Here is a 21550-nt window from a genome sequence, read left to right as displayed (position 1 = left end):
AGCCCCCTACCTCCCCATCCCAGAGAACAACTATTACATGTGATGGAGTGCATAAAATCTCATAACAAAACCGCCCGGGGGGGGGGGGTGGGGGGCGGCCCGCCCCCCCCCCCCCCCCGCACCCCCCTTCCTACGCCACTGAGTAGCCGCACCAGTAGCGTAGCTAGCAGGGGGGCAGAGGGTGCGGTCGCCCCGGGCCCACTGCTCGCAGGGGCCCACCTGGAGCTACTGCCAATGCTAACTATATCGGCGTGCACAGCACGCCGATATAGGTAAAGCTCCACTGTAGTGCAGAGAGACATGATCTCCCTGCAGTACAGCTGTCTGTGTTTCTGTTCTATAGACCAGGGACGCTGAATGCCGGCCCGGAACTGTACCTCTGCTGCAGGGGTCAAACTGCAGACACGCCCACATTGCACGCTGTGTCTGCAGGGCACCAGCTTCTTCCTGCTGAGAGGAGCAGGAGAAAGGACAGACTGTGGAGCTGTAAGTAGGAGCTCAGGCTGCTGCCCGCATCCGGGGGCTCGGAGGTGTCTGTGCAGTGAGGAGGTGCCAGGAAGCTGATCACCTCCTGACAAGTCCTGGATGATTTCTTATCTTGTGTTTGGGGTCTTAAATCGCTGGAGCATCACCATATGTGTTAAAGACTTTAATGCAGCCGCCATAAATCTTTGTGCCCCAGATAGAGGGACTGACATGAGTAGTCAATATCATTCCCTGCACTCACTGACAGACGTGACCCCTGCTGCAGCACCGCAGAGATTACAATATGTCCCTTTCCCTATATATATATATATATATATATATATATATATATATATATATATATATATATATATATATATATATATATATAATATACATATACATACTGTATATAGATAACTGTAAAGATGTATAGTTGCAAAAAAATGAAAACAGAACACCATTGACAAAATGAAAAAAAAAAAAAAAGTGTTTTAATAGCCTATTGGGGCTCAGCGACATTTTGGTTCTTTTTCCAGGAGAACCAAAACACTATTTTTTCATTTTGTCTAAATTGTGTGCTGCCTTCATTTTTTTGCTACTATATTGAGGATAAGTAAATGCCTGGAAGGTTTGGCAGCCGTATAATACACAGTTTGCTAGTGCTGCTTTCACATCTCTTTGCTGTATGTATATATTATATATATAGTATATGTACATGTACAAAATATACACATCATGTGACGTAGTCCTGTAGTTGGGGACAGGCTCCTATAATCTCATATTGTAAATCCAGGGTGGCGAGCATGAAAACCCAATTATTTTTATTAAAATAAATCCAATAAAGTTGAGGATGAATATATATATATATATATATATATATATATATATATATATATATATATATATATATATATATATATATATATATATATATATATATTAAAGAGCCAAATAGAAGAAAATACGAACAGCCAGTAGGTGCGTATAAATATTCACATATAGGTGTAGACCCCCGAACTTATATTCAGTCTGGACAAGACACCCAAAGGCAGAAAAAGGAAAAAAGAGATGTACCAGGGGTGCACTTTCTTCTTTACATGAGTAACATTCTACCTCCCCCTCTTCAAATTCCCTCATTTCCGTTTCCCTCTTTGGGTTCTTGTCCAGACAAGGTTACCTGGATACATTCAGGGAGCTGTACCCATATCCTGGACTCTGAATGCACCTACTGTCTGTTTCTATTTTCTTCTATTTATCTCTTTGTCATATATATCAGGCCTGTGCAAGTTGTGGCACACAGACAGACCAGAATCAAAGGCGTGGGAGCTACTGCGGGGTCCATTACACAGTGTGAGAGCTAATACAGGGGCCAGTATACAACGTGATAGCTATTGCAGGGGCAATTATACAGTGTTAGAACTAATTCAGGGACCGTTATACAGCGAATGAGCAAATGTGGGGGTCACTATACAGTATGGGGGCTAATGCGGGGGCCAGTATACTGAATGATAGCTATGGCGGGGGCCATTATACAGTACAGTTTAAAGGCTACTGTGGGGGTCGTCATCAAAGTATCGGGGCCTATATAAAGTGAGGGAGTTACTGTGGGGGCTGTCATAAACTGGGGTCTATATACAGTGTGGGAGCTACTGTGAGGGCACAAAAGAGACATTCTACTATGTATAGGGCACAGTGGTAGCATTAGTATGAGGCAGAAAGAGGATCTCAGCGCTTGTATCACACAGCAGGTGCAGTAATAGGGTCACATACGGCAGCAGTGGCTCAGTATTGGGGTATCAGGGGCAGTAATAGGGACACATACGGCAACAGCGGCTCAGTATTGGGGTATCAGGGGCAGTAATAGGGACACATACGGCAGCAGTGGCTCAGTATTGGGGTATCAGGGGCAGTAATAGGGACACATACAGCAGCAGCGGCTCAGTATTGGGGTATCAGGGGCAGTAATAGGGACACATACGGCAGCAGTGGCTCAGTATTGGGGTATCAGGGGCAGTAATAGGGACACATACAGCAGCAGCGGCTCAGTATTGGGGTATCAGGGGCAGTAATAGGGACACATACGGCAACAGCGGCTCAGTATTGGGGTATCAGGGGCAGTAATAGGGACACATACGGCAGCAGTGGCTCAGTATTGTGGTATCAGGGGCAGTAATAGGGACACATACGGCAGCAGTGGCTCAGTATTGGGGTATCAGGTGCAGTAATAGGGACACATACGGCAGCAGCAGCTCAGTATTGGGGTATCAGGGGCAGTAATAGGGACACATACGGCAGCAGCGGCTCAGTATTGGGGTATCAGGTGTAGTAATAGGGACACATACGGCAGCAGAGGCTCAGTATTGGGGTATCAGGTGCAGTAATAAGGACACATACGGCAGAGGCTCAGTATTGGGGTATCAGGTGTAGTAATAGGGACACATACGACAGCAGAGGCTCAGTATTGGGGTATCAGGTGCAGTAATAAGGACACATACGGCAGAGGCTCAGTATTGGGGTATCAGGGGCAGTAATAGGGACACATACGGCAGCAGCGGCTCAGTATTGGGGTGACAGCACGTTGAGGCATTTGTACATGTTGGGAATAGATGGAGATGGTGCTGGAAATGTTAGTCAGATGTGTCTGTTGTAATCTGTGCATACAAGTACTGGCTGGAGAAGTTGTCATGTCGGTCTGAGTAAGATGTCAAAAGTGAACGACTATCAAAAAACTTAACCTGTAAGTTATTATGTGTAACTCTATTGTAAACTCTTGTATATTCTGCAGCACTGGTATCTACCAGTATATGGTCACCATGTGGTGGTAATATCAGTCTTGGCCATTGTATAGAGATTTTTGTCAGTTATAGCTCTGTCATTTGCTGATATTCCCCAATACCCACGACTAGAGTGCACCACCTGAGTTGTAATCAGGGTTACCTGTTAGGGGCCCACTCAGATTTTTCGCCCCCCCTGAGCTGAACCCTTAGCTACGCCTCTGAGCTGCACCCAGTGTTCTATGAAGAGCCGGCTTCCCTCAGGAGCTTTGTCCCCTGTATAAACTGCACTTATCCCTCGTGTGTGTGTGATCTCAGTAACATGGAAGCCGGATCATTCACTTCACGCCACGAATCTCTGCTCTGTGGTGACCGCAGTACAGGAGCACAGATCGTGTAGTTACCTCTATATACCGCCTGGCGCTGTGTAAGCAGACACTAGTGTGAACGTCCCTAGATCAGCGGTGCGGCTCTTCGGAGGAGAATGTGGGTGGCTCTTAGAAGAGCCTTTGGGTGTGTGGACAGGGGAGATCGGCAGCAGCGCTCACTTGCTCTTGCTCGCCTTGCTGCTCTCGGTCTTCTTGGGCAGCAGCACGGCCTGGATGTTGGGCAGGACGCCCCCCTGGGCGATGGTCACCCCACCCAGCAGCCTGTTCAGCTCCTCGTCATTGCGCACCGCCAGCTGCAGGTGTCGGGGGGATGATGCGGGTCTTCTTGTTGTCCCGGGCAGCATTGCCGGCCAATTCCAGGATCTCAGCGGTCAGATACTCCAGCACAGCGGCCAGATAGACCGGAGCGCCGGCGCCCACCCTCTCGGCGTAGTTGCCCTTGCGGAGAAGCCTGTGCACACGGCCGACTGGGAACTGCAGTCCTGCCCGGGATGAGCGGGTCTTGGCCTTAGCGCGGACCTTTCCTCCTTGTTTGCCACGTCCAGACATGGCTGTGATCTTCTACAAGTAGCGAAACGCTCAAAAAGAACAGAGTTCTTGAGTGATGCCGGTTCTGTCTCCTCATACGCATTTTATCAGCTGCTGCCCCGCCCTCCTACCTTCTCATTGGATGGATCTGAAGCCGCCAATGGAGAGCAGACTTGTGGAAACACCAATAAGGCGCAGCTGACAAATGTCTCTATACCCAGTAGGAGAGGAGCAGACAGCGCTGCGCATGTGCGGCTATAAATACCGCTGCGGTGGTGATATTGCCATCAATAGTTTCATCACCTGCCTAGACAAGGTGGTGGCAGTAGGGTTGAGCGACTTTCATTTTTTTAAGATCGAGTAGGGTTTTGTGAAACCCGATTTTGTCCAGAGTCGAGTCGAGTGCAGTCGGCCGATTATCGCTAAAAGTCGGGGATCGACCGAAACACGAAACCCAATGCAAGTCAATGGGGAAGCATAGTCGGCAGTGAGTGGAGGCCAGGAAAACACCAGGGAGGGGCAGACACCTTTAGTAGGCCGGAAAAGCCTATTGCATTTTTTAAAATGGTAATTTGGAGCAGAAGGTTGAAGCTCAGCTTTATTTAGTTGAGGACAACACCAGGCAGGGGCACACAGACAGACACCTTTAGTAGGCCGGAAAAGCCTATTGCATTTTTTAAAATGGTAATTTGGAGCAGAAGGTTGAAGCTCAGCTTTATTTAGTTGAGGGCAACACCAGGGAGGGGCAGAAGCCGTTAGTAGGCCCTAACCACCATTTTGTTTTTTAAAAACCACTTAATGAGAGCCGGAAGGTTGAAGCTCAGCTTTATTCAGTTGAGGACAACACCAGGCAGGGGCACACAGACAGACACCTTTAGTAGGCCGGAAAAGCCTATTGCATTTTTAAAAATGGTAATTTGGAGCAGAAGGTTGAAGCTCAGCTTTATTTAGTTGAGGGCAACACCAGGGAGGGGCAGAAGCCGTTAGTAGGCCCTAACCACCATTTTGTTTTTTAAAAACCACTTAATGAGAGCCGGAAGGTTGAAGCTCAGCTTTATTCAGTTGAGGACAACACCAGGCAGGGGCACACAGACAGACACCTTTAGTAGGCCGGAAAAGCCTATTGCATTTTTTAAAATGGTAATTTGGAGCAGAAGGTTGAAGCTCAGCTTTATTTAGTTGAGGGCAACACCAGGGAGGGGCAGAAGCCGTTAGTAGGCCCTAACCACCATTTTGTTTTTTAAAAACCACTTAATGAGAGCCGGAAGGTTGAAGCTCAGCTTTATTCAGTTGAGGACAACACCAGGCAGGGGCACACAGACAGACACCTTTAGTAGGCCGGAAAAGCCTATTGCATTTTTTAAAATGGTAATTTGGAGCAGAAGGTTGAAGCTCAGCTTTATTTAGTTGAGGGCAACACCAGGGAGGGGCAGAAGCCGTTAGTAGGCCCTAACCACCATTTTGTTTTTTAAAAACCACTTAATGAGAGCCGGAAGGTTGAAGCTCAGCTTTATTCAGTTGAGGACAACACCAGGCAGGGGCACACAGACAGACACCTTTAGTAGGCCGGAAAAGCCTATTGCATTTTTTAAAATGGTAATTTGGAGCAGAAGGTTGAAGCTCAGCTTTATTTAGTTGAGGACAACACCAGGCAGGGGCACACAGACAGACACCTTTAGTAGGCCGGAAAAGCCTATTGCATTTTTTAAAATGGTAATTTGGAGCAGAAGGTTGAAGCTCAGCTTTATTTAGTTGAGGGCAACACCAGGCAGGGGCACACAGACAGACACCTTTAGTAGGCCGGAAAAGCCTATTGCATTTTTTAAAATGGTAATTTGGAGCAGAAGGTTGAAGCTCAGCTTTATTTAGTTGAGGACAACACCAGGCAGGGGCACACAGACAGACACCTTTAGTAGGCCGGAAAAGCCTATTGCATTTTTTAAAATGGTAATTTGGAGCAGAAGGTTGAAGCTCAGCTTTATTTAGTTGAGGGCAACACCAGGCAGGGGCACACAGACAGACACCTTTAGTAGGCCGGAAAAGCCTATTGCATTTTTTAAAATGGTAATTTGGAGCAGAAGGTTGAAGCTCAGCTTTATTTAGTTGAGGACAACACCAGGCAGGGGCACACAGACAGACACCTTTAGGAGGCCGGAAAAGCCTATTGCATTTTTTAAAATGGTAATTTGGAGCAGAAGGTTGAAGCTCAGCTTTATTTAGTTGAGGGCAACACCAGGGAGGGGCAGAAGCCGTTAGTAGGCCCTAACCAAAGTTGAAGGCCAAATGCAGTTTAATTTCTGATACTATAGGCCGAAAGCCAGAAGGTGGAAGCTCCGATTTAGACAGTGGAGGACAATTTGAATTAGGGACTGCAGACAGACTTAGTAGGCTGTCCCCTGTGGACCATGCATCCAACACATTAACCCATTGCGCCGTAATGGACACGTAATCTTCCGTGGCCATGCCTACAGGTCCATGCGTCTGTTGTCAGGTGCACCTTTGTACTCACAGATTGCCAGAGTGCATGGACAATGCGGTCTTCTACATGCTGGTGGAGGGTTGGGATGGCTTTTCTCGCAAAAGAAGTGTCGACTGGTTAGCTTGTAGTGTGGTACAGCGTAGTCCATCATGGCCTTATTAATAGTAAATAAAATATATAACTAGGCTCTATGACCTTTTAAATAGGTTCCAGGGGTACACGGGCAGCATTGGTGTGGTCAGTGGAGGAGTATTGCAAGTAGGGGCTGCAGACAGGCTATCAAAGGCCTAAAATACCAAACAGTAGGCACTCATGGCAGTTTTACATCGGTTACATGGATACACAGGCAGGCACTCCAGGCAGCATTGTGGTCAGTGGAGGAGTATTGCAAGTAGGGGCCGCAGACAGGCTATCAAAGGCCTAAAATAACAAACAGTAGGCAGTCATGGCAGTTTTACATCGGTTACATGGATACACAGGCAGGCAATCCAGGCAGCATTGTGGTCAGTGGAGGAGTATTGCAAGTAGGGGCCGCAGACAGGCTATCAATGGCCTAAAATAACAAACAGTAGGCAGTCATGGCAGTTTTACATCGGTTACGTGGATACACAGGCAGGCACTCCAGGCAGCATTGTGGTCAGTGGAGGAGTATTGCAAGTAGGGGCCGCAGACAGGCTATCAAAGGCCTAAAATAACAAACAATAGGCTCATTGCAGTTTTACAGCGGTTACATGGATAGACGGGCAGGCAGCTTGGTGGTGAGTGGAGGAGTATTTAAAGTAGGGACCGCAGACAGGCTTCAAAGGCCTAACATAAGAAAATGGGCTGGCTGTAGGCACTTTATAATTGGTTCCAGGGGTACACGGGCAGCAGTGGTCTGGCCAGTGGAGGACTAGTGGAAGGAGGGACCGCAGACAGGCTTCAAAGGCCTAACATAAAAAAATGGGCTGGCTGTAGGCACTTTATAATTGGTTCCAGGGGTACACGGGCAGCAGTGGTCTGGTCAGTGGAGGACTAGTGGAAGGAGGGACCGCAGACAGGCTTCAAAGGCCTAACATAAAAAAATGGGCTGGCTGTAGGCACTTTATAATTGGTTCCAGGGGTACACGGGCAGCAGTGGTCTGGCCAGTGGAGGACTAGTGGAAGGAGGGACCGCAGACAGGCTTCAAAGGCCTAACATAAAAAAATGGGCTGGCTGTAGGCACTTAATAATTGGTTCCAGGGGTACACGGGCAGCAGTGGTCTGGCCAGTGGAGGACTAGTGGAAGGAGGGACCGCAGACAGGCTTCAAAGGCCTAACATAAAAAAATGGGCTGGCTGTAGGCACTTTATAATTGGTTCCAGGGGTACACGGGCAGCAGTGGTCTGGCCAGTGGAGGACTAGTGGAAGGAGGGACCGCAGACAGGCTTCAAAGGCCTAACATAAAAAAATGGGCTGGCTGTAGGCACTTTATAATTGGTTCCAGGGGTACACGGGCAGCAGTGGTCTGGTCAGTGGAGGACTAGTGGAAGGAGGGACCGCAGACAGGCTTCAAAGGCCTAACATAAAAAAATGGGCTGGCTGTAGGCACTTTATAATTGGTTCCAGGGGTACACGGGCAGCAGTGGTCTGGCCAGTGGAGGACTAGTGGAAGGAGGGACCGCAGACAGGCTTCAAAGGCCTAACATAAAAAAATGGGCTGGCTGTAGGCACTTTATAATTGGTTCCAGGGGTACACGGGCAGCAGTGGTCTGGCCAGTGGAGGACTAGTGGAAGGAGGGACCGCAGACAGGCTTCAAAGGCCTAACATAAAAAAATGGGCTGGCTGTAGGCACTTTATAATTGGTTCCAGGGGTACACGGGCAGCAGTGGTCTGGCCAGTGGAGGACTAGTGGAAGGAGGGACCGCAGACAGGCTTCAAAGGCCTAACATAAAAAAATGGGCTGGCTGTAGGCACTTTATAATTGGTTCCAGGGGTACACGGGCAGCAGTGGTCTGGTCAGTGGAGGACTAGTGGAAGGAGGGACCGCAGACAGGCTTCAAAGGCCTAACATAAAAAAATGGGCTGGCTGTAGGCACTTTATAATTGGTTCCAGGGGTACACGGGCAGCAGTGGTCTGGTCAGTGGAGGACTAGTGGAAGGAGGGACCGCAGACAGGCTTCAAAGGCCTAACATAAAAAAATGGGCTGGCTGTAGGCACTTTATAATTGGTTCCAGGGGTACACGGGCAGCAGTGGTCTGGTCAGTGGAGGACTAGTGGAAGGAGGGACCGCAGACAGGCTTCAAAGGCCTAACATAAAAAAATGGGCTGGCTGTAGGCACTTTATAATTGGTTCCAGGGGTACACGGGCAGCAGTGGTCTGGTCAGTGGAGGACTAGTGGAAGGAGGGACCGCAGACAGGCTTCAAAGGCCTAACATAAAAAAATGGGCTGGCTGTAGGCACTTTATAATTGGTTCCAGGGGTACACGGGCAGCAGTGGTCTGGTCAGTGGAGGACTAGTGGAAGGAGGGACCGCAGACAGGCTTCAAAGGCCTAACATAAAAAAATGGGCTGGCTGTAGGCACTTTATAATTGGTTCCAGGGGTACACGGGCAGCAGTGGTCTGGTCAGTGGAGGACTAGTGGAAGGAGGGACCGCAGACAGGCTTCAAAGGCCTAACATAAAAAAATGGGCTGGCTGTAGGCACTTTATAATTGGTTCCAGGGGTACACGGGCAGCAGTGGTCTGGTCAGTGGAGGACTAGTGGAAGGAGGGACCGCAGACAGGCTTCAAAGGCCTAAAATAACAAACAATAGGCTCATGGCAGTTTTACAGCGGTTACATGGATACACGGGCAGCTTGGTGGTGAGTGGAGGAGTAGTGCAAGGAGTGTCTGTCCCAGTACTCCCAAAATATAAATAGATGTTAATGTCTCGCAAAACAACCAAAACAAAAAAAAAGGTGGCATACTTAGGTACAGGGGTGGGCTCATCTGCTGAGTTTCTGACATAGTAATTTGGCAGTAACTATTTAATGGTGCCAATATAGGACACAGACACAGACTACTTTAAGTTGCATCATAGATGTCTACAAATGTGTATTGTCAGTGCCAGACATTGAATGATGTCAGCGAATAGACTAAAGATTGGTGGAGCTGTGCGACATAATTTTGCATGTGGTAGAGCACATTTTGAGCTGGGGTAGGGGGGAACTCTCTAGAGGCCGGCGGGACCGCCCCAGGGCCCCTCATGTTACAACGGTGTGTCTGACGTTGGGTGCGCACCACCACCGCCAGAGACACTACATTGTACTATGAGGGACCCAGTAGCAATGCCGTCAACCAAAAGCGAGCACACCCACCTCTTCAGACAAACAGCAGTCTCACGGGTGCTTGCGCCAAGTCGCGATACCACGGCCCCGTGTGGGGAGTTTGGCCATTTAGGGAGGTGTAAACATGTCGTATGCTGTACAATCAGCTGCAGCAAATTAGACATTAGAAAAGTAATTCACAGGCAAGAGCCTTTCATAGGAAAGCTAGGTGTCGGCCGGGCAAGGTGGGGCAAAAGATTTCGAAATCCAGTTGTGGTTCATTTTAATGAATGTTAGATCGTCAACATTTTGGGTAGCCAGACGAGTCCTTTTTTCGGTTAATATTGAACCTGCAGCACTGAATACTCTTTCTGATAGGACACTTGCTGCCGGGCAAGCAAGCTCCTGCAATGCATATTCTGCCAATTCTGGCCAGGTGTCTAATTTGGAGGCCCAGTAATCAAATGGGAATGACGGTTGAGGGAGAACATCGATAAGGGATGAAAAATAGTTAGTAACCATACTGGACAAATGTTGTCTCCTGTCACTTTCAATTGATGCAGCAGTACCTGTCCTGTCTGCGGTCATAGCAAAATCACTCCACAACCTGGTCAGAAAACCCCTCTGTCCAACGCCACTTCTGATGTGTGCACCCCTAACACTCCTAGTCTGCTGCCCCCTGGAGCTCGTGTGAGAACGATCACGTGCGCTGTGTGCTGGGAATGCCTGAAGCAAACGGTCAACAAGAGTTGATTGTTTGGTTGCTAATATTAGTTCCAAGTTCTCATGTGGCATAATATTTTGCAATTTGCCTTTATAGCGTGGATCAAGGAGGCAGGCCAACCAGTAATCGTCATCGTTCATCATTTTCGTAATGCGTGTGTCCCTTTTTAGGATACGTAAGGCATAATCCGCCATGTGGGCCAAAGTTCCAGTTGTCAAATCTCCGGTTGTGATTGGTTGAGGGGCAGTTGCAGGCAAATCTACGTCACTTGTGTCCCTCAAAAAACCAGAACCCGGCCGTGACACGCAACCAATTTCCTGTGCCCCCGGGAAAGGTTAGGCATTAAAAATATACTCATCCCCATCATCCTCCTCGTCCTCCACCTCCTCTTCGCCCGCTACCTCGTCCTGTACACTGCCCTGACCAGACAATGGCTGACTGTCATCAAGGCTTTCCTCTTCCTCTGGTGCAGACGCCTGCTCCTTTATGTGCGTCAAACTTTGCATCAGCAGACGCATTAGGGGGATGCTCATGCTTATTACGGCGTTGTCTGCACTAACCAGCCGTGTGCATTCCTCAAAACACTGAAGGACTTGACACATGTCTTGTATCTTAGACCACTGCACACCTGACAACTCCATGTCTGCCATCCTACTGCCTGCCCGTGTATCCTCCCACAAATAAATAACAGCACGCCTCTGTTCGCACAGTCTCTGAAGCATGTGCAGTGTTGAGTTCCACCTTGTTGCAACGTCTATGATTAGGCGATGCTGGGGAAGGTTCAAAGACCGCTGATAGGTCTGCATACGGCTGGCGTGTACAGGCGAATGTCGGATATGTGAGCAAAGTGCACGCACTTTGAGGAGCAGGTCGGAGAACCCAGGATAAGTTTTCAATAAGCACTGCACCACCAGGTTTAAGGTGTGAGCCAGACAAGGAATGTGTTTCAGTTGGGAAAGGGAGATGGCAGCCATGAAATTCCTTCCGTTATCACTCACTACTTTGCCTGCCTCAAGATCTACTGTGCCCAGCCACGACTGCGTTTCTTGTTGCAAGAACTCGGACAGAACTTCCGCGGTGTGTCTGTTGTCGCCCAAGCACTTCATAGCCAATACAGCCTGCTGACGCTTGGCAGTAGCTGGCCCATAATGGGACAACTGGTGTGCAACAGTGTCATCTGCCGATGGAGTGGTTGGCAGACTGCGTTCTGTGGAAGAGCTGTAGCTTCTGCAGGAGGACGAGGAGGAGGAGGGGGTGCGAACGCCTACAGCCAACTGTTTCCTAGACCGTGGGCTAGGCACAACTGTCCCTAAATTGATGTCGCCTGTGGACCCTGCATCCACCACATTCACCCAGTGTGCCGTGATGGACACATAACGTCCCTGGCCATGCCTACTGGTCCATGCATCTGTAGTCAGGTGCACCGTTGTACTCACAGATTGCCTGAGTGCATGGACGATGCGCTGTTTAACATGCTGGTGCAGGGCTGGGATGGCTTTTCTGGAAAAAAAGTGTCGACTGGGTAGCTCGTATCGTGGTTCAGCGTACTCCATCAGGGCTTTGAAAGCTTTGCTTTCAACTAACCGGTAGGGCATCATCTCTAACGAGATTAGTCTAGCTATGTGGGCGTTAAAACCCTGTGTACGCGGATGCGAGGATAAGTACTTCCTTTTTCTAACCAGAGTCTCATGTAGGGTGAGCTGGACTGGAGAGCTGGAGATCGTGGAACTTTCGGGTGTGCCGGTGTACATGGCAGACTGAGAGACGGTTGGAGACGGTATTGTTTCCGCCGGTGCCCTAGATGCAATATTTCCTCCTACAAAACTGGTGGTTCCCTGACCCTGACTGCTTTTGGCTGGCAAAGAAACCTGCACAGATACTGCCGGTGGTGCAGAAAATGGTGGCCTTACAGTGACGGAAGGGATGTTGCGTTGCTGACTAGCTTCATTGGCCGAGGGTGCTACAACCTTGAGGGACGTTTGGTAGTTAGTCCAGGCTTGAAAATGCATGGTGGTTAAGTGTCTATGCATGCAACTAGTATTTAGACTTTTCAGATTCTGACCTCTGCTTAAGCTAGTTGAACATTTTTGACAAATGACTTTGCGCTGATCTGTTGGATGTTGTTTAAAAAAATGCCAGACTGCACTCTTCCTAGACTCGGATCCCTTTTCAGGGATTGCAGACTGAGCTTTAACCGGATGGCAACGCTGTGCTCCAACAGGTTTTGGCTTTGACACGCGTTTTGGGCCAGATACGGGCCCGGCAGATGGAACCTGTTGCGATGTTGATGCCTGCTGCGGCCCCTCCTCCACCTCCGCTTCTGAACTACTGCCGCCTGCACCCTGTTCCCCCAATGGCTGCCAATCGGGGTCAATAACTGGGTCATCTATTACCTCCTCTTCGAGCTCGTGTGCAACTTCGTCTGTGTCACTGTGTCGGTCGGTGGTATAGCGTTCGTGGCGGGGCAACATAGTCTCATCAGGGTCTGATTGTGGATCTGTACCCTGAGAGGGCAATGTGGTGGTCTGAGTCAAAGGAGCAGCATAGTACTCTGGCTGTGGCTGTGCATCAGTGCACTCCATGTCAGAATATACTTGTAATGGGCATGGCCTGTTAAATGTTTCACTTTCTAAGCCAGGGACGGTATGTGTAAAGAGCTCCATGGAGTGACCCGTTGTGTCGCCTGCTGCATCCTTCTCTCTTGTTGTAGTTTTTGCTGAGGAGGACAAGGAAGCGACTTGTCCCTGACCGTGAACATCCACAAGCGACACGCTGCTTTTACATTTACCAGTTTCGGAAGAGGAGGCAAAAGAGCTAGAGGCTGAGTCTGCAATGTAAGCCAAAACTTGCTGTTGCTGCTCCGCCTTTAAAAGCGGTTTTCCTACTCCCAGAAAAGAGAGCGTTCGAGGCCTTGTGTAGCCTGACGACGAAACTGGCTCCACAGCTCCAGACTTAGGTGGAATATTTTTATCCCCACGACCACCTGATGCTCCACTACCACTACCATCATTACCAGCTGACAATGAACGCCCACGACGACCTCTTGCACCAGACTTCCTCATTGTTTTAAAATCTTAACCAAAGTAACTTTATTTGTTGCTGTCAAACAACTTACACGGTGAGCTATAACTTCAGTATGATTTCAATATCCCTTAACAGGTTGGTGAGACCACAAGGAAAATCAGGCACAATGTTACACACTCTGTTTTCTGTGGCACAAAATCACAGAGATGACACACACGCAGGACTGTCACTCAAGCACTAATGTCAATATTAATCTCCCACCTAATTTTTTTTTTTTTTTTTCTCAGGGGGACTTTAGAAACCAAATAATAAAAAAAAAAAAAAAAAAAAAAAAAAAAGGCTTTCTATGGCCCACAATTAGAGAGAGAGAGGTGGCACACCCAGGAGTCAAGACTGGCGCACAAGCTGAAAGGGCAATATTACTCTCCCACTGTTTTTTTATGTTTTTTTTGTTTTTTTCAGGGAGACTTTAGAAACCAAATAATATTAAAAAAACAAAAAAAAAAAAATAGCCTTTCTATGGCCCACTGAATGAGAGAGAGAGGTGGCACACCCAGGAGTCAAGACTGGCACACAAGCTGAAAGGGCAATATTACTCTCCCACTGTTTTTTTTATGTATTTTTTTTTTTTTAAGGGAGACTTTAGAAACCCAATAATATTTTTTTAAAAAAATAAATAGGCTTTCTATGGCCCACTGAATGAGAGGGAGAGAGGTGGCACACCCAGGAGTCAAGACTGGCACACAAGCTGAAAGGGCAATATTACTCTCCCACTGTTTTTTTATGTATTTTTTGTTTTTTAAGGGAGACTTTAGAAACCCAATAATATTTTAAAAAAAAAATAAATAGGCTTTCTATGGCCCACTGAATGAGAGGGAGAGAGGTGGCACACCCAGGAGTCAAGACTGGCACACAAGCTGAAAGGGCAATATTACTCTCCCACTGTTTTTTTATGTTTTTTTTTTTTTTTTCAGGGAGACTTTAGAAACCAAATAATATTAAAAAAAACAAAAAAAAAAATAGCCTTTCTATGGCCCACTGAATGAGAGAGAGAGGTGGCACACCCAGGAGTCAAGACTGGCACACAAGCTGAAAGGGCAATATTACTCTCCCACTGTTTTTTTAGGTATTTTTTTTTTTCAGGGAGACTTTAGAAACCAAATAATATTAAAAAAAAAAATAAAATAAATAGGCTTGCTATAGCCCACTGAATGAGAGATAGCACACACAGTAGTGACACACAAGCCCTGACTGAGGCCAATATTTTTCTCCCACTGATTGATGTAGTGTTTTTGTGTTGAGGTAGAATTTAGAACACAAATCACGGAAAAAATAAATAGGCTTTCTATGGCCCACTCAGTGAGAGATGGCACACACAGGGATGGCACTGTAGCAGAAATGCCAATCTTAATCTCCCACAAAAAAAACAAAAAAAAAACAGGGACTGTCCTACAATTACTATCTCCCTGCAGTAATCTAAGCCAGGTATGGCAGGCAGCAATAGGAGTGGGCTGATGCACAAATTAAATAAAAAGTGTGGACAAACAAAAAAGATAGCTGTGCAGAAAGGAAGGAACAAGAGGATATGTGCTTTGAAAAAAGCAGTTGGTTTGCACAGTGGCGTACACACAGCAATACAGCTATCACGGAGCCTTCTAGGGCAGCCCAATGAGCTACAGCGCTGAGGGAAGAAAAAAAAAAAATAGCTTCCACAGTCCCTGCACACCGAAGGTGGTGTTGGACAGTGCAAATCGCTACAGCACAAGCGGTTTGGTGGTTAGTGGACCCTGCCTAACGCTCTCCCTGCTTCTGACGAAGCGGCAGCAACCTCTCCCTAAGCTCAGATCAGCAGCAGTAAGATGGCGGTCGGCGGGAACGCCCCTTTATAGCCCCTGTGACGCCGCAGACAGCAAGCCAATCACTGCAATGCCCTTCTCTAAGATGGTGGGGACCAGGATCTATGTCATCACGCTGCCCACACTCTGCGTTCACCTTCATTGGCTGAGAAATGGCGCTTTTCGCGTCATTGAAACGCGACTTTGGCGCGAAAGTCGCGTACCGCATGGCCGACAAGCACAGGGGTCGGATCGGGTTTCATGAGACGCCGACTTAGCCAAAAGTCGGCGACTTTTGAAAATGATCGACCCGTTTCGCTCAACCCTAGGTGGCAGTAAGCATGCAGCTCTGTAGGGTCAAGGTGGTGGCACTGATTTTACAGCTCTGCGGGGGTAAGTTGGTAGAACTGATCATACAGCTCTGCGTGTACAAGGTGGTTACACTGATACTAATCTGCTGGGACAAGTTGGTTATAGTGATAATATATCTCTGCGTGGACAGGGTGGCAGCACTGATCATATAGCTCTGAAGGGAAAAGGTGGTGGCACTGATTTTACAGCTCTGCGGGGATAAGGTGGTGTCTCTGATCGTACAGCTCTGGGGGAAAAGGTGGTGATATTGATGATAGAGCTCTACAGGGCCAATGTGTTGGCTTTGGTCATACAGCTCTGATGGGACAAGGTGGCCGCACTGATCATGCCGCTCCGAAGTGACAGTGTGAAGGCCCTGATCATACACCTCTGAGGGGGGACAAGTACACACAAGAGGGATAAGTACAGTTTATACAGGGGACAAAGCTCCTGAGGGAAGCCGGCTCTTCATAGAACACTGGGTGCGGCTACTACCGAGACATCTCATTGAATTCACAGCCTTCCGAGCTGCAGGGTTTACAGTCCTGGCACAGCTGACTAGCCGCTTCCTGGATCTATGGGGAAATAGCCATTATCTGTCCCAGTCTCTGCACAAAGTCCTCCCCCAATAAGGGCTCATTTCCAGCCATCTGCAGATTATTCTTCTGACGCTGAGTTCTGAGAGTGACCCTCAATCTGCAATTACAGGCTGGCGGGGGAGGGGTTAATCCCTGCCAGAGCTTCTCCTCCGCTCCATGTACACAGGAGGAGGCTCCTCACTCACCCGCTTATTATCCTATGCAGATTCCCCGTGGTGTCCGCGCTGATCCTATCACAGCCCGACTAAAACAAGTCTCCTACGTTCTGCCAGGAGCCTGATGTGACGCTGCCGGGTCTCGGGAGGGGGAAGTCGCCGCTTCTGTAAAGCAAGTGTGTAGTGGGGATCAGCGCACACACGGCCACTAAGGAGTTAAATGGAGGCGGATATTCCTGTATCTGGTATTACCGGCCCCTCTGCTGTAGCGGCGATCGCTGTGTATACCGGTGGGGGCAGCTCTACCCAGGCTCAGACTGGCCCATAGGGTAACAGGGGAATTCCCCGGTGGGCCCCTGTGCATGGCCCGACGGATCCGGGGGGAGAGAGCTTAGATGCACCCCATCACCTACCACAACACAAAGGCTCTTTTCGGAGCCACCAAATCCTTCCACAAACGAGCTGAGTCCTGAACGGTCCGGTTTCTGCACGTATTCTCCGTATACGGAGCGCGGCCATAGGTAATAGACGGTGGTTGCTGTGTCCCATATTGTAGGTGATTAACGATATTCCCGTGATCGCTTAGCGCATTCTCTATTCTCACCCAGTTCTAAAACGTGCGACAGCTATTACATACCTGACGTTTTATAAGGAAGGGGCAAAGTGTGTACAGTGCCCAGCCCGGGTCTGTGGTGGTGGAGGCGCGGTTTCTGTACAGGGCAGACGTAAATGAGGGGATCTGCAGGAGCACGGTCACTAAGGAGTTAATAAAGTAAAAATAATTGGTGATTGGTCGGTTCCTGAGCTCGGTTCTTTATGCTGATGTTTCGTGGTCATTTACCCATCCGTTGGTGGATTTCAATTCCCCGCTCATTCGCTGCTCGCGCTCCGAGGGATCATCATAACCGATCCCAATCAGCTGCCGCACGCGCTGGGTCCTAGTGCCGCCTCTCCAGCCTTGCAGCTTGTTCTGATCGGAGATCTCTGTGCTTAGTTTCTTTACCTCACTTGTCCCCCAGATCGGTGATGGCGCCTTATGTGAATCTATTCTGCCTGACATTGATCGGAGCAGATCCCTCCCAGTGCGCTGCTGTGGTGCTACAGATCACATTTGTGGTGGGTGGATCGTTATGTAATTATAGTATATTTGAGTATCCCCATGTTCTCCAGGGTTGGCGCCGCCCGGGGACTGGCTACATGCAGCTCACTGCTCTGTAGTGACCGGTAATGGCCGCCAGTCGTGTACTGATGAGTGACTGCCCGGGAGCAGATGAGTTTTCTGGAGATCATTGCCCCTAAAATATATTTTTATTCAACTTTCAAACATGTGGCAGAAGCTGAAAAGTAGCAACAGGAAACTACAATGAAAGTAAAAATCAAAATAGCCAACAGATCTAGCAGCGGCGCCGATGAGGAGAAGAATAGAGAAGCGCGGAAAAAAAAACAGAACAATAAGCGGGAAATTCAAAATCTGCAACCGTTCTGTGTTCAACCAATCGGGAACAAAAGGGAGGAGCTAACTACTAGAAATCACGCCCCGGGAGTGCGTCTTCTCTGCTGTTCTCGCTCTGGTCCGCTCACTCTCTACATAAAGGAAGGACTCTGTACTGCTCAGTCATCGTTTTCTGCTGACTACGTGGAAGATGTCAGGTCGCGGTAAAGGAGGGAAAGGTCTCGGGAAGGGCGGCGCCAAGCGGCACAGGAAGGTGCTCCGTGATAACATCCAGGGCATCACCAAGCCTGCCATCCGCCGTCTCGCCCGCAGAGGAGGCGTCAAGCGCATCTCCGGCCTCATCTATGAAGAGACTCGCGGTGTCCTGAAAGTCTTCCTGGAGAACGTGATCCGTGACGCCGTCACCTACACCGAGCACGCCAAGAGGAAGACCGTCACCGCCATGGACGTGGTGTACGCGCTGAAGCGCCAGGGCCGCACTCTCTACGGCTTCGGAGGTTAAGTGTGTTCTCTTGTTTATCCCAACTCCCCAAAGGCTCTTATCAGAGCCGCCCACATCTTACATGAAAGGCTGCATTGTCCTGCTGTGTGCTAATGGGCACTGTGCTTGTGTGACTGCCACTGCAGGCTTCACACGCTGTACATTGGGGTATCAAGACGTTCAATCTCTGTTTTCTGGACTTAGTTGATGCTGTTCTCATTCTAATCGAGAACAGAAATCTACCCGGAGTGTTCGGGGATGTATCCGCACTGGGCCGTACATAGAGGTTTCTGCACAGTCATACCCTATTATGCTGCTGATACTACAGAGCAGGTTAAGTGTGTTCTCTTCTTTATCCCAACTCCCCAAAGGCTCTTATCAGAGCCGCCCACATTTTGCATGAAAGACTACAATACCTGTTCCTGGAATAGAAGCATTAATGTGATCGGACTGTAGATTTGCAGCAGAACATGCGGAAGCCTCAATCTGCTCTCGGTCACTGGTTCTGTCACGTTTACTATGTAAGTCCGAAGTGTATTCGGCGCTATGGAGGATATTCACTGACGGTATGCAGCGCTATATCGGGGTATACTGGTGTAACTACTGATGGATGATTGTCCGCCACATCCCTCACGCACTGGGTCCTAGTGCCGCCTGATTCCTGTGTTCTGCTGTTGGAGGCAGATAGGCTGTTACGCTTTCATTGCTCTGCTGCATTTTCAGCTTGATCTCTTTCGGATATTATTTTTAATTAACTCTTTCCTCCACAGACCGCTGCCGTCAACTGCTCGCTATACCCGTCTCTATTAAGATCTGTTGTCTGATTTTGTTTTTTATAACCCACATATATATGTGATAGAAATATATATATCATGTAGATCTCACTTGCATGTATACTCCTCTATAATCAAATATATACTTATATGCTCACAGCTAATATATATATTATAATCAATGGTTTAAAATGGCTGACAAACTGATATAAGCCAGACAGATTATATGGGGTTTTCCACCCCTAAAAGCAGAAGAGAGTCAGATGTTTGGTGACTGCTGGTCAGGTGTCTCCACTTTGTCCTAGACAGAGAACTCGAGTTTAGTTGCTTGATCAGCAGTCATATGAGCATTAATCACAATATTCCATATATGTTTAGATAACCAATGACAGAGGAGCTAGACAATATGATAATTAACTAACCACCCCTGACAACCCCTAACCACTCCTTTCTATGTGAAAATATAAAACTATGTATGTACAATAAAGTATCAGTATTGATGGAATGTTGTTCTGTCACAGTTGTGTACAGTCCATTCTTGATGAGCGCTCAAAATACTCAGTCTAATTGGGAGCGGCCACAGCACACACAGGGATATATTTATCCAACCCTAATATTTCCATAACAGAATGGCGCCCAACGGCTCGGATGAAACGCACGGGATCCTTCTAACCGGAGATACGGAAGCTGTAGCGTGGCCTGGCACAGGGGCAGGAGACTGCGCAGCTCCATAAGTAAGGTAAGAAAATGTTATCATCTTACCTGAAAGTCCCCTGTGCCCAGTCCTTGTCTATGCCTCTTGCCGGTAAGATGTGGTCACAAATTCCCAGGTAGTGTAAAAAATCCGTAGCCACGAATCCACCCTGGGAGGTGTCTGCTGTGGACCGTGTATATGTTTTGTGTAAAATCCGAGAGAGGAAGGAAAAGTGACTTTTGTTTGTGGTTGCTGAGAAACAGACCGCAGGAGGCCAAATCGCTCGATAAGTTATTGCAGGATTCCCGTGCATAGGAGGAACACGCAGAGTTCCGGGGCAGGTAGTCCCATGTTCCAGGCACGGGTAGTGATAACTTAAGAGGGCTACTGCAGATTCCCGTAGTGCCGGCGATCCAGTCAGGACGTCCGGACCGGGGTGGTAGATTTCCCGCTTGTTGTGCTTCTCAAGCACTCAGGTGGCCCGGGCGCAGGTGCGTCCAGTGCGATTGGCAGTAGTCTGTTCCCAGCGCAGCCTGCATGTGTCACAGAATTTAAAAGGGCATCTCTCGGATTGTCTATCTGTCTGTTTGTGTCATGTACTATTGCCGCTTTAAGAAGCAGAAATAGTTCTCTTGTCCGAACTTCCTCTTTCTCCGTGCTGTTTAGCAGAGAGATATGCATTGTAAATCAATTTTTATTTTTTTTTCTCTGACTGTTTTCAGCTGCAATGCTGGGTATGTGTAGTTTTTTTTGTGAAGAAGTGAAATTTAAATTGTATCTATCATTTTTTGATGTGACCTAAAGAGATTCTAAAGGAAAAAAAAAAAAAAAGAGAAAAGCCGTTTTCATTTTTAATCTTTTTTACTCTCTTAAAGGGTCTTTCTTTTTGCGGCATTTTAAAGTTTTTAATTAAGTTTTCCTCAATCTTCAATCTCTTTACCTTTTTATTTTTTTATTTATTTTATTTTTGAAAAAAAAAATTTTTTCCTCTTGTATCAAAGTTTTGAGTTTTTGGTTGTGAACTAAGTTTTTGACGGTTTTTCTTATCGTTTTGGGTTTTTCTTAGAGTTTTATATACTCATTTTTAGAAGTTTTTTTAGTACTGTTTTCTTTTTTTCATTTTTATGTGTTTTTCATTTTCATTTTTTGCTTTTGCCATGGGGAACAAAGTGGCCGAGCAACAGGAAAGTCTTTTTACTTCCTGATGAGAAAACAGCCCCTAGATAGTGACAGAATACGAAGGTGTTAAGTATGTGAAGATTTTTGGAAGGTATAAAGTACGTGAAATTCATTAGAATGGCAGACTTCAAGCTGCAGAGTGGCATGACGTAGAAAGGAAAATAAGGGAAGTTAGCTGATGTTAGATTGCTGAATGCCAATACATGGTATGAAGTAGCAGCAGAGCTTACATCGTTTAGATGGTACAGAAAGTTATGTGAGCAAATCAGGAAGTGATTTTTGTGGGTATGAGACAGGAGAATCTGCGCAGTCTGCTTTTAGCAGAATCCATGGTGTAGGTAGTTATTTTTGCACAGTATGTGGTGCGCCCCGT

General features: G+C 47.7%; 3 protein-coding genes across 3 annotated transcripts in view; 2 read left to right on the top strand and 1 right to left on the bottom strand.

Annotated features, from left to right (window-relative positions):
* The window catches only part of LOC143773949 (histone H1.01-like), a 208196-nt gene that overhangs the window by 62554 nt on the left and 124092 nt on the right, over window positions 1-21550 (top strand). The window lies entirely within an intron of this gene.
* On the bottom strand, window positions 3703-4214 carry LOC143773943 (histone H2A type 1-like). Its single transcript, XM_077261245.1, is given in 2 exon segments — window positions 3703-3939; window positions 3941-4214. Coding segments are annotated over 2 exon segments (393 nt in total). The 5' UTR covers window positions 4181-4214; the 3' UTR covers window positions 3703-3786.
* LOC143773942 (histone H4) lies at window positions 18241-18717 on the top strand. The gene has a single exon (XM_077261244.1). The coding sequence runs from the start codon at window positions 18241-18243 to the stop codon at window positions 18550-18552; it is 312 nt and encodes a 103-aa protein (XP_077117359.1). The 3' UTR covers window positions 18553-18717.

This window comes from Ranitomeya variabilis, chromosome 5, assembly GCF_051348905.1.
Source record: "Ranitomeya variabilis isolate aRanVar5 chromosome 5, aRanVar5.hap1, whole genome shotgun sequence".
Classification (NCBI taxonomy): domain Eukaryota; kingdom Metazoa; phylum Chordata; class Amphibia; order Anura; family Dendrobatidae; genus Ranitomeya; species Ranitomeya variabilis.
This window is presented reverse-complemented; position numbering and strand designations above follow the sequence as displayed.

What these genes read in the sequence shown, in the direction of transcription:
- LOC143773942 (XM_077261244.1), top strand. Translation starts at nt 18,241, where the DNA reads ATGTCAGGTCGCGGTAAAGGAGGGAAAGGTCTCGGGAAGGGCGGCGCC.